Source organism: Ixodes scapularis, unplaced genomic scaffold, assembly GCF_016920785.2.
Source record: "Ixodes scapularis isolate PalLabHiFi unplaced genomic scaffold, ASM1692078v2 PGA_scaffold0__279_contigs__length_252992795, whole genome shotgun sequence".
Classification (NCBI taxonomy): domain Eukaryota; kingdom Metazoa; phylum Arthropoda; class Arachnida; order Ixodida; family Ixodidae; genus Ixodes; species Ixodes scapularis.
Genome location: NW_024609835.1, coordinates 128,745,214 through 128,757,790, shown reverse-complemented (window position 1 = coordinate 128,757,790; position 12,577 = coordinate 128,745,214). Strand labels below are relative to the sequence as shown.

Sequence of the window (12,577 nt, the reverse complement as noted above, 5' to 3'; positions counted from 1 at the left end):
CTAAAAATCACTCCCGTCTCAAAAAAAAAAAAATCTCGAGATGGCAATTTCTGTTTCTGTTTCAATTTTCAAACGATAACGAGCATGGATGCCGGCGTTTGCGACCTGCTCAACAAGCGTAGCGTATAATTTTCATCAATACGAGTTGCTCTGCGTTCCCCGCAGTGTTTAGAGGAAGATCTGCTCAACCGAGCTAGCTTGCAGCAAACAACCGTCGCAAGTACGGGCCTTCGGAAGCCCTGTGCAGGTGCTTGTGCACACGCAGAGAGAGAGAGGTCAGGTGACGAAAGAGAGGCGGCTGATTGGTCAGTCGACCGCCTAGTTCCCACCGCACCATCAGCCCACAAGCTGAACGGAGTATAAGCTGCCTTCACGCGCGTGTGCTTCGCTTACACGGCGGCGCCCTAGTTCACGCCAGACGACGCCGGACGCAATTTATTTGAAAACACTCTTTTTTCTACTTACGCTTCGGCTGAAAAAGTATGGTTAGCGTCAGTTCAGCGGCTTAGCCTCTATTTTTTTTTTAGTTTATTCCTCCCTGCGCGGTGAAGCTTTAGAGCCTTCACTTTTTCGCGCTGCTCCCTCCTGCCACGCAATATCCCTAGTAATGAAGAACCAGTTTAAGGCTGCATAATTCGAGAGGGTCCTCTATAGTCAGCCGCCTCGGTGACTCCGACGCAAAGCGCCGACCTACAGATCCCCAGTTGGCGGGTTTCAATCCCCCAGCCAACGTGCCCACTATCTGACGGAAGCTTATTGCGGAAGAGGCGCCGTGTATGCGAGATTTCCGTGGCGCGTCAAGAGATTCCCGTGTGGTCGAGAACAACCCTCAGTCCTCTGCTGGCGCATTTTTCGTTGGCTTGTCACCTGAAACTTCAAATATCTGACTTTGGAATTTAGTCCTGTACAGGGTACAGCCAGTCTCGGGCGTCTCGTTGGATTATACTCGGCGACAACTTTTCTTCGCCATGCAGTGGAAGGTACAGGCACGCGTTCCCTTTCCCATTTTGGGCGCTGAATAAAGCTGTGCGCGGGCTCTCCTCCTCTCCCCGGAAATGCTAAGAAAAGTTGTCCCGCAGTACAGTCAGTAAATACTCCAAAGAACAAAGTAAGCAGCGGGAAGATATTAATTCACACCCCGGGTTTTTTTTTGGCTGTCGGGGACCGCAGACATAAGACGTTTTCTTGAAAAAGACTGCGAGCTCGAGTCGACTCTATCTGTTTATTGCGCAAGATTTATTACGAGCTTATTTTTTTTTCGGCAAAATGTCGAGAGAAAATTCACGCTTAATCAATCAATGCCATTAATAAATGCGTAGCAATTTATGGCTCCCACGTGCATGCGACTATTTCAACTCGAAGGGAAAACTGAAGCACAGTTCAAGCTCGAGTTTAGCCGTGTCATTCTGTAGCGAACATATATTGACGACGTATATTAGTTCACAGTTTATTGAACCGATATGATCACAATTATCCCGTACATTATTTCAGTAGCATTTGTCTATTTCCTGTAACACCTGCTACTGTTCATGCAACGCACGCGAGATTTGTGAAGTGGAGCAGTCGGTGAATGTTCACTTCACAAATCTCTCGTTGGCTCTGTACGCCTTTAGTAACGTGAATCTATGCTGCCACAGCGCGAGTAATTGAGGTTCACTTTTTGAAGGAGCTCGAAGGCGACGTAAAATGTTGAGGATGTTTTTTTCGCAGCCGCAGCCCGAACTTTAGTCTCACCATTTCCTCAAGGACGTCCAGCATCATCTTGTTTCTCAGTTGGGCTCTGGTTATTGCAACTCGAAAGACAGGAGCTTACCATTCGCGTTTGATAAGAGAAGTGGCAGGATTTTCAGAGCACCCTCTGCGAGGTACGAAAAGGGACACACGCCAGAAACTCCCTTGCAAGAGGGCGCTCCGTGGCAGACGTTTAGGTAGGTTTTATGATGTAAGGTGCTAGAAACTTGATGCATGGTGACGGATTTTTGATTCTAGCTCATGAGAAGAACATCCAGAAAAGTAAGGTGGTAGTCGAATTATGTCTGCGCGTCTGTTGGCGTTCCCCGTGTTTTCTAGGTTTATGACAGTGAGCCTTCGTAGTGCGGAGGACGAAGCATTTGGCAGCTGTTGTTGAATCATTAGCCTAATGTAGCCAAAGAGAAGACAAAGAGGCCAGGGAGCTTCTTTGTTTTGGCCGCTAGGTACACTCGAAAGTAGTTAATTTTGGCGCAAACTAGCCACTAACGGCAACACTGAGAGTCGCACTACGCTTTCTCAAAGTGTCTCTATACGGTGAGCAACTGAGGTGGAGGAGCAGATGAAAAGGAGCGGTGGCGTAAGAGCTCAGCCGTGGTCTGATTGGAAGAATAGTGGGTAGAGGCGGAGGCTGGCTGAGTTGGTCCCCCCACTGTCTCCTCACCAATCAGAGCGAACAATGGTGTCGCCTGCTTCGCGCACAGAGTCTGACGTACGAACGCCAAACGCCGGTGTTCGGCAGTGCGTAGTTCATTTGTCCGGTGAGAGAAAATGCTATACATTTCCCCAACACCTAATATTTTTGCGCCTAAAGATATTTCCGACCTCGCCATTCGTTGAGTTTCCTTCGTGAATCGCTGCGAATAACTCGCTGGGTGCTTTACAAAAAAACAAAACAAAAAAAGCTGACACACGGACGCTTTGAACACACCACAAACACGCTAGGGTAGCGCGCTGTTAACCAGCAAGCCAGCATGTATCCACACCAGATGACGGGCACCGCGTAGGTGCAGCAAGGATGAGGGGAACCGCCTGCGTCTGAGCCGATAGCAGCGCCACCGCAGCGTAGACAGCCTGTATTTCAGAGTTCCCAACTGCCCGATTGAGGTCACGCGGTTTCTGGGCCGCATTTGCAAACGAGCTGCGACCCCCTCGCACCTAAAAACCGCCGATGGTCTGCGAACGTCCCCGCCTTTCCGCTCGCTTTCTTCCTCGCCAAGCGAAAACGCAGCGGATGCGTACCTGTGACCAATCTCCGCAGCAGCAGGCGTCCACCATTAAATTGCAGACGCTTTCCGTGGTGTCAGATGGACCCTCTATGAAATCCAGGCTCTCTACCGTAGCGCCCTGACGTCAAAGACGCGTGATGGTGCATATAATGCCCGCGTACGTCAAAATGCTCATTTTTCGAAGGGAGGAGCGTGTCTCAACTGTGTCTGGTTCTTTTGACAGGTGAACGTGGACTGGGAGCTGAGCGAAACGCTGTGCGACTTCTACATTGCCGTCGACGTCACCTGCAGCACCGCTTCTATTTTCAATTTGGTCGCCATCAGCATCGACAGGTAAGAAGACGGCCACTTGGGCACCCCTGCGCCCGTTCAAGCGGTCGCGACTAAAATTTTTCACGGGACATTGAAACGCGAGTTTACGCACTTTAAGGGGGCCGTGCGACGATATTCGATAGTAATGTGCCTCACTGTACACAAGCTTACGGGCGCCAGTGGGACCAAAGTAGTAACCGACTTTGAGTGGAGTTGATATCACGAGGGCACCGCAGTATTTGGTGCCTCACTTTACCTGTTGCGGTGTATTTAGCACTTGCTTTTCAGTAACGCACATTGATCGGGTAATAAGATTTTCCTTCGGAGAAGTATACCTGTAATACGTTTGTAAGGACCTGCGCGCATTGTAAAGGGTGGTACAAATAACAAAAATATGCGAAATGTAAAGAGGAAAACCGGAAGAGCGTAGGAGTTCGCCGATAGTGGGCGGCTTGTTTGCAAACAAGCCATACGTGAATACTCGCGTGCAACGCCACTGACCAAGCAGCTTCTCTGTCGCCGCGTAATTTCAGAGAGGAAAGCGGACATTTTCTTTCGGTTTCTCCTTCGCAAAACTTAATGACGAAGTTGCGAGCACCGCATTGTTTAGCGTTGTCAATAATATTCAATCCCCAAGATTTCTGCAGGATTTCACCATCAAGCTTTGCAATCTCCGCGGTGACGGTGTTTAAAGGCGGCTCGTACAGCGGACACGAGCGCCCTGTGAGCATTCGATTTCGGCTCGTGACAACCGATGCCTCGACATGCATTGGAGTGGTGGCATGTGCCCAAAAGCTGCGATGACTAGAATGGCCGAACCTAAAAAATAAGGAACTCAGCCCGCTCCTTGTGTTTTGCTCGCCGTGGATGTAATAAACGTTGGTGGCATTTGTAACACAACTTTGTGTGAAGGCTCGAATTCTCCTGCCCTAACGTGACCGCTAGAGCCGATCGAGTCGAGCCGGTTGCTTTGATATGGAGCTGATGTGAAGGCAGAGCGTGAATATACCGTCGTAAAAACAAGTTTTTATTGCAACACACAAGTTTTATTCCCAAGACTTCCTTGACGAGGCATCTGCATTGCTGTGATTTTCTTTGTGTTTTATTTCTGAGGCGCGTCCGCTTTGACCTCGAGCGGCCCTGCCGTCTCCCGTGACGAGGCATCTGCGTTGATATGCTTTTTTGTGTTTTATGTTTGGGGCCCGTCCGCTTCGACCTCGAGCCTCCTCTCCGACTTCCGTGACGAGGTATCTGCATTGCAGTGCTTTTCTTTGTGTTTTATTTCTGAGGCGCGCCCACTTTGAACTCGAGCGGCCCTGCCGTCTCCCGTGACGAGGCATCTGCGTTGATATGCTTTTTTGTGTTTTATGTTTGGGGCCCGTCCGCTTCGACCTCGAGCCTCCTCTCCGACTTCCGTGACGAGGTATCTGCATTGCAGTGCCCTATTGGAAAACCCCAATATAAACAGTGTATTATGGATATTGGTAAACAATATTTTTTTATTGTATTGCAATACAATATAGACAGTGTATTGGAAAACATTACATTTATTGTATTGTAGTACAATAAGGATTTGTTATGGGATTCCAATATCCATAATACGCTGAAAATATTGGAATACAATACCGTATAAATCCTTATTGGATCCCCATGTGTCGTATGGCGATCCAATAAGGGTTTACGATTCCAATATACTCAGCGTATTATGGATATTGGAATCCAATATATTATATCGGCTACCAATAAAACTATATGCGAGTTGTAATATCACGTTCAGCACGACATTTCTTTGCAATGCAGTCTCTTCTTGTGTGTATTTCTGAGTGATAAAATAAAAAGTGTTCTTGTTGTCAAATTATGAATAAAGAAGCAAAACACTGGGCTTATCCATACCAAATATATTTAACATATTCCTGAACCGGAGGATCTGGCATTTACTGCAAAAGAAAGTTAATTGTTTAGGACCCTCATTCAAAAACTTGCTGTTTGAAAACAGAATGTGAAATCCTCACCTTTTAATGAAAGCAGCACCTGCTAGCTGTAGCCATATAGAAACTGCAAAATAAAAATTTGTGATTAGTTCGCAACAAGTAGCAATCCTTCACTAAGCCGGTTAGATTAAAAATTATGTCTGCGTTTGATTGTGGAAAAATAAGCTTCCATTCCACCGCCACGGATTATTCTGAGCTCCGTCAATTAAATAAACCTATCGGCTCGTCTGGCTTCACAGTTCCTGCTTTGCACCTAACTAAAGTATCTGGAATGCTCACCTTTGAGGAAAAACAAACTGGTGCTTGCTTGCTTGTAGGCCATGGAAACTGGAAGAGAGATTTGCGATTAGTTGCGTTCAAGTCGAAATTACATTGAGTAGCCCCGTAAAGTACACTAAGTCGAAAAGATTAAAACAATTACATGCGCAGGACATAGATAACCTCTTGCAACGTAACTGGGCATACGTCAATGTCGCTCGTGTGTATTACAGAAAAATAAGCTTCAATGCACGAGCCCCCAGTCGTTCCGAGCTCTGTCAATTAAAAATGCTGTACCGGTCGTCTGGCTTCAGTATTCCTGCTTCGGGAATCTGGAATTCTCACCTCTGAGGAGAAGCAAACTGGGACCTGCTGGCTCTTAAGCCTTGGAAACTGTCAGAAAGATTTGCGATTAGCTGCGTCCAAGTACCAATTTCTTTGACCAGCCACCTACAGCACACTAAGCCAGATAAAATCAAAATTACATGTGCGTGACATAATATGCTTCTTGTGACAAAACTGGGCACATGTTTTGTCGCCTACAGCAACACTGAAGCCAGACAGACAAGCGATATGGCATATTTAATTGACGGAGCTCAGAACGACTGGGGACGCTTTCACTGAAGCTTGTTTTGCTACAATACACGCGTGTATTGCAGCAAAACAAGCTTCAGTGAAAGCGTCCCCAGTCGTTCTAAGTTCCGTCAATTAAATATGCCGTACCGCTTGTTTGGCTTCAGTATTGCTGCTTCAGAGCAAACTAAAAAATCTGGAATCCTCACCTTTGAACGAGAGCGAACTGGCACCTGCTGGCTTGTGGGCCGTGGAAGCTGCAAGAGAGATGTTTGATTAGTTACGTACAAGTAACAATTTTTTTCGAGTAGCTGCCGACAGCACATTCAAATTACATGCACGGGACATAGATGCCTCATGCGACGGACCCCCTTCATCCTTGTTTTCCATTAACTCTGCTCACCTTCACCACCCGCCTCCAATTTCTGCGCTACTTCTTTAATCTCGATTCCCTGGTTCCCAAAGGCCATGCCATGGCTTGTGCCAGTCATAGGTCTGTCAGCTCTGCAACTGGCGCCATTGTGGCAAAGACGCCAAAGCACCTGGCGCTTGATGTGCTCTTTTAATATTTTGAGCATTGCTGAAAACCGGGGGGTGGGTGTCTGGTATGCCCTTTGATTAGTTGCGGATCGTTTCGAATCAGAGGGTAGGCGCATCTGCGATCTGAGCGCATGCTCGGTATTTAACAATAGTTGAAATTGAACTCTGCAGGAATCTTCAATCATAACAAACAGAATGTGCATGCCAAAAGGCTTAGCAATCGAAACACTCACCATCTATCTATTTTCGTTTCTTGTCCGCAAGAAGCTGTCGTATATGTAGCCTCCCTTGCTTAAGCCGCTCCTCCCTAGTGTCCCGGCTGGGTCTCGTCCTGATGAATCGTCGGTGCAGTCAACATCAGATTAGACCTTTTGAGATAGAACCATATACTTGCTGGGATGAAGTACACCCAAACGAATTTTAGCCATGTCATTCATAGGGAGTTTTAAAATGAAAGGCCTGACGTAAAATGAGACGTCAATACTGACGCACCCCTTTTGCGAGCCTAAAATTTTGAAGGCCTTGTCCCCTTGCTAGGGGGACAAGGCACATGAATCCCGGCATGTGGATGAAATTTTTACCTTAAGATCCTGACTCAATGCCCATCCCCGAATATTCGACCACCACACTTTTAGGAAAAGACAACTTTTTAGAAAACACCAAGTCATCGACCACCCCTACAAAAGTCTGAACCAATCCTACTCGTACCATGGCTTGTTTGCTCCGTGCCGCCTTGAGGTAATTCGGGCTGACAATTTTTTTTTCAATGGAACCCAGATTCTTAGTTTTGGTTTCACTTGTAGAGGCAGGCGGATACTTTTGTAAAGCTTCCTCCCTATGCGCGTTTGAGTCAACATTTTTGCAATGGCCAACCCTCGGGCTGTGATTTTTGCGCTCCTTGACAAATGCTGAAACTCATATAGCAGTGATGTGATTGGCCTAAGCCATTTTGGAGCAGAAAAAGTGGCCTTTGGCGCAGCCAAAACAGTGTTTTGGAGCAGCAAAAGTAGCTTTTAAAGCAGATATTCTAATAAAAATAAAAATATTTGTTCTAAATGCTGGACACGCGAAGAGAATCATGCTCGCCGAAATAAACCAATTATGGTGAAGTTCGGCCACCTGGGAGTCTTTCAAGATGTAACTGAAATGCCAATGACATGACACATTTCTTTTTGCTTTTCGAAACATTCTGCAAGGCGGGAGCAAGCTTTGCTTTAGCTTAGGGTAGTAATGAATGTCCAATTTCAATGTCTCCAAAGAAATATTGAGACATCCCACAAGTGTACAGTGCTGTAGGCATTGCCAAGCAATTCCGAAAAACTGCTTGCCACCGTTTTACTGGTTGCCGACGTGCCATATTTTCGTCAAAACTAATTAAATGTAAAACAATGAATTGCAAGCGTCCCGGCTGGCGCCTCTGTTGTGCAATTATGTTCGCATCGTTGGTTCACATGCACGTGAGGGCAACTCCTGCAGGCTTGCAGGTCACATGCTTCGTCGCGCGAGCGAAACGGCTCTTCGATCGAAACCGAAACCATGCCTCTCCGCTCTGCCGCCAACTGGTTGCCAAAAGTCTATGCAAAATGTAACTGCCCAGCATGCGACAAAAAAGAGTCCAGCGCCGCGTGCTTGCAAGGCCGGCAGGTGAGGTACGAGATAAACACAGAAAAAAAGAACCTGAGCGCATTGATGCAAGACATCGCGAGCCACGGTCGCTTTGTGCAACGGCTGAACTCGAGACAAACAAGCGCGCTCTGTGGGTTCAGCGTGCAGGCATTCCCTTCTTTGCTTCAGCTCACTTCAACTTTTCTTCGCGACACATTTTTCACGTACCGGGGTCCCTCTCGAAAGAAAGCCCACCAAGAGAAACCTAGGTAATCAATACTTCGACACAGCAGTCTTTGAGCCGGAGAGGGATTTTGTAGCAGCGTATGTTTTAAACAAGAACATGAATGTTGATGAACATGCGGCGGTCCTTATGTTTCAGTTTAGGAAGTTCCATATCTCCAACGTCTTGCGGCCGTTGATTTCAGGAGCGAGAGCTTCAGCTCAAAAAGTAACTCCCGCCGCGCCGAAACAGAGTTTCGTTTCACAGCGTCACGTCATGGCTGGTACCCAGCACGCTAGCGTCGCAGCACACACACACACGCCGGCAACTATCGTTAAAAAAAAAGCGAGACGAGACTTACGCTTGCGAGACGATGAGACATGAAAGGAGAGACGGCATGGCGGAAAAAACCATGCAAAAAACCATGGACGATTGATGCAGGGTATTTTGTGTCGGGCGGCCGTTTGCGCCACCTAGCTCATGCATGCTCAGTTATGGTACTTAGTTTAGTTTCAGTTTTGAAAGGCTACCAAAATTGGCCCTTTGGCGCAGATTACCCATATTTTGGCAAAATGTAGCAGGATGTAGCAGGGTTAGCCCCTTGGCGCAGTTTGGCGCAATTGGCGCAGCCATCACATCACAGATATAGGCGGGCAATAGCTCGCCTTGAAAATACTTGCTCTTGGTGGCCGAGAACAAACTCGTGTTCCTGATTGGCAGCCATTTGCTGCGAAGAATACCTGCACATATCCTAAAGAGCCCAGTCTTAGTCTAACACAGATGCTTTGGCCAGAAAGAGACGCAAAAGCCTGACACAAGACCACTATAAAGAGAGGAAATAGAGTGTCAGTGAGGAATAAAACACACAACTCAGATAGGCATCAATCACTCACCTTGAAAACATTTGCCATGAGCGGCAAAGAGCAAACTTCTGGCCTTGATTGGCTGGTGCTCGCCACCAAGACCTGCATGTATAAGAAAGACCCGGTCTTAGTCAAACTTGGGTGTTTTTGCAGAAGAGACAGAACAAAATACTAATGCAAGACCAGAACACATAGGAAATTGCATCCAAGAGGAATGAAACACAAAACTCATACAGGCGGGTAATAGCTCACCTTGAAAATACTTGCTCTTGGTGGCCGAGAACAAACTTGTGTTCCTGATTGGCAGCCATTTGCTGCGAAGATTACCTGCACATATCCTAAAGAAACCAGTCTGAGTCTAACACAGATGCTTTGGCCGGACAGAGACACAAAAGTCTGATACAAACCACAAAAAGCAGGAAATAGTGTCTGCGAGAGATGAAAACAGACCGAGGTGGAGAGGCTCGTTCTGTTTCACCTTAGTCAAAAAGTGTAGCTCATTTTGCTAAAACAATGCATATTTGCTAAAAAATGTATCATATATATCTTGCCCCACTTAGCAGAGTTTACTGCCAAGGGTACCTGCAAACCAGAATAAGTCAGACTTAGTCAGTTTTTTTTTTTCTTTTGATGAGCGACAACAGAATCCTAAACGGGTGATGAAACAAAATATAAGCCTACCAAGCCAGACTAGTTTGCCTTGATGCAAGTATAGTGCCTCGGCCGACAAATGAATTTCTATTCTTGGTCACTTGTCATATTTGATGGGAATAGTAAAGTAAATGAAAATAAGGCTATCTCTCTTGCAGCCGACAGCTGCAAACGAAATTCATATACCTCGATAAACGACCTAAAGATAAAATTGGGTGGTGGCCAAGTGGTTTATGGTGTCAAATTTCAAATTTGCAGACTGTGTACTTCTGGTTTAAGTCCTCCTGGTGTATATTTTTATCCTTATTAATTTTATTTTAATTTTATTTTTTTTATTTTTGAGGCACTAGCACATACTTTATATGCTAATTCAACTTTAGAAGCGTTTTAAGAATACTCCACGGCTTAATAGTGCTCGTAATAATTTCTCATGAAGAGCAGCTTTCAATTTTTTTCTTGCTCTCGCTGCTGCTTGCTTCCTCACCCTTAAAATGCTGACAACTCGACACAAAAGTAATAAAAAAATGTGCTTCAAATGTGATGAAGATGAGCATTTCCAAGTTGTACCCCTGCTTCATGCCCTGACCATGCTACCATACCATAGCTGAGCACAGCGACGAATGGTCCCAGGTGCTGTGACCCGACCGTATATAGCCTTACGGTGTGGCGCAACTCATGCAGCCCCTATGCTTAATGATGGAGTCAGTGTGCGAGGTGCGACCTGCTTGAGCTGTGCAAGCCACAGCTTTACAGCCTGCAAAGGGTGGGAAGATGCCCCTTCCCTTGCAGAGCTTGCAATAGCTCAGCAAGAAGCTATTGCAAGCACTAGGGAGCCAGTGTGTGAATAAAAGCACTTCTAAATGTGAATTAGTGTGTAAATTATGCGTCTATACGTTAAAACTTAAAAAAGTATTATTATTATATATATATACTGTAAACGAATAAATTTTCGCGAGGAACTAATTTTCGCGAATCGCCTAAAAACGCGAAAAATATGTCCCGCGAACAACTCGGGCAATATGTGAACACTACGGAAGCTAAGCTCGGTTCGCGAAAATTAGAACCCGCGAATAATTTCAAATTTTCAGCTTTGGCCCGATTCGCAAAAATTTGAGCCCGCGAAAATGAAGTCGTTAACAGTATGCCAAAAAAAGGCAAAAAGAAAATAAACGTCTCCAGGTGGGTTTGAACCCAGAGCTCCACGGCCCTTGATTTCAGTTCCCTAAGGACCACTTCAGACGGGGCAACGTTTCTAGCAATTCTGAGGTTGCTGGCGGGTTGTTCCCTAGGTTTTTCCCAGATCAGCACGAATTTCTGAGATCAGGTTCGGCTCAAAACAGACAAGCAACTCTAACAAACTGGAGAAGTTTGAAGCGGCAGCAGCCAATCAGGGACGCAATATTTTCACGTGACACCCCTGTGGTGGTGAGGATGACAGCTGAAGACTTGGTCCTGGTTTGAAATGGATCATTTTGGAAATAAACTTTTACAGAAACATGAGTGAGTATTCTCAACGCAACTCAAAGATATAAAAACACGTTTTTAGCACGTAGTTGTGCGTCTATATAGTGCAAGAAAAATCCAAAATCATGATGATGGCAAGTCATAGCAATTCGGTTGCATCGTGTGAACGCAGGCGGCCCGTGTTGCTGGTGTTGCGACGTTAAGTTGCTGGGGGAAATTGCCCCGTCTGAAGTGGGCCTTAGGCTCGCTTCCAACGTTCACGCTCAGCGAGCAAGCCTGTGTGGGGGGCCGCGAGGCCCCGCCACGTTATTTAAAGTGAGGACATAGAACGAGACAAGCGAACGACGTGTCTGCCTGTGATTGCGACTTCAGAGCATTCCTTTGCACGCGCTCCCCGAGGCGCGTGCGCGTGCTGCGCCTCGAGCCATCTCTTTTATTTTCATGAGAAGAATGGATCTGTGGGTGCGTTGCACCCTACAGATATCCCTTAGCGAGGAGCCCCGACGAGCGATTAAAGAAAACAAAAAGTACAACGACAACACACAATTAGGGCGCTAGCTCTGGCCATGAGTTTGTCCAATGAACTTGAGCAGACTTTCTGCGAGACTTCGGACTTTCCTCGCGCGTGTCACAAGTGATGAGGTTCACGGGTGCGTGCTCGAGATGGGCTGGCTTTAGACGCTCGAGAGCGATGGTGTCTCGTCGTTCATTGATCTGTACAACGAAGCCACTTGGCTTCTTTTCCAAAACCGGGAACGGTCCCGTATAGTGTGGTTGGAGCGGTTTCCGTCTGGCTGTTTGGCGCACGAACACATGCGTTGCACTGTACAAGTCCTGAGAGACGTAAGGAGTCTTGGCAGATACCCCGCGCGTAGGAACTGGTCGTAGGTCTGCAAAAACCTCCTTCAGCTTTGTGGCGTAGTCTTCTGGCCTCGTGTTTGGAGACGGGTCGACCTCGAAAAAGTCCGATGGTAATCGGAGGGTCGTCCCATAGACGAGTTCAGAGGTTGCACAGCCGAGGTCCTGCTTCAACGCCGTTCGAACTCCGAGTAAGACGAGTGGAAGCTGTTGTACCCATTCCTTGGAGTTCGCGTGGGCCATGAGCGCGGACTTGAGGTG

At 46.8% G+C, this 12,577-nt stretch overlaps 1 protein-coding gene across 1 annotated transcript in view; it reads left to right on the top strand.

The window, feature by feature from the left end:
- The window catches only part of LOC8043871 (dopamine D2-like receptor), a 1,482,298-nt gene that overhangs the window by 1,369,851 nt on the left and 99,870 nt on the right, over positions 1–12,577 (top strand). Inside the window, exon 5 of the mRNA XM_042289826.1 lies at positions 3,202–3,311. Within this exon, the coding sequence (XP_042145760.1) occupies positions 3,202–3,311 (110 nt within the window). The remainder of the gene's footprint in view (positions 1–3,201; positions 3,312–12,577) is intronic.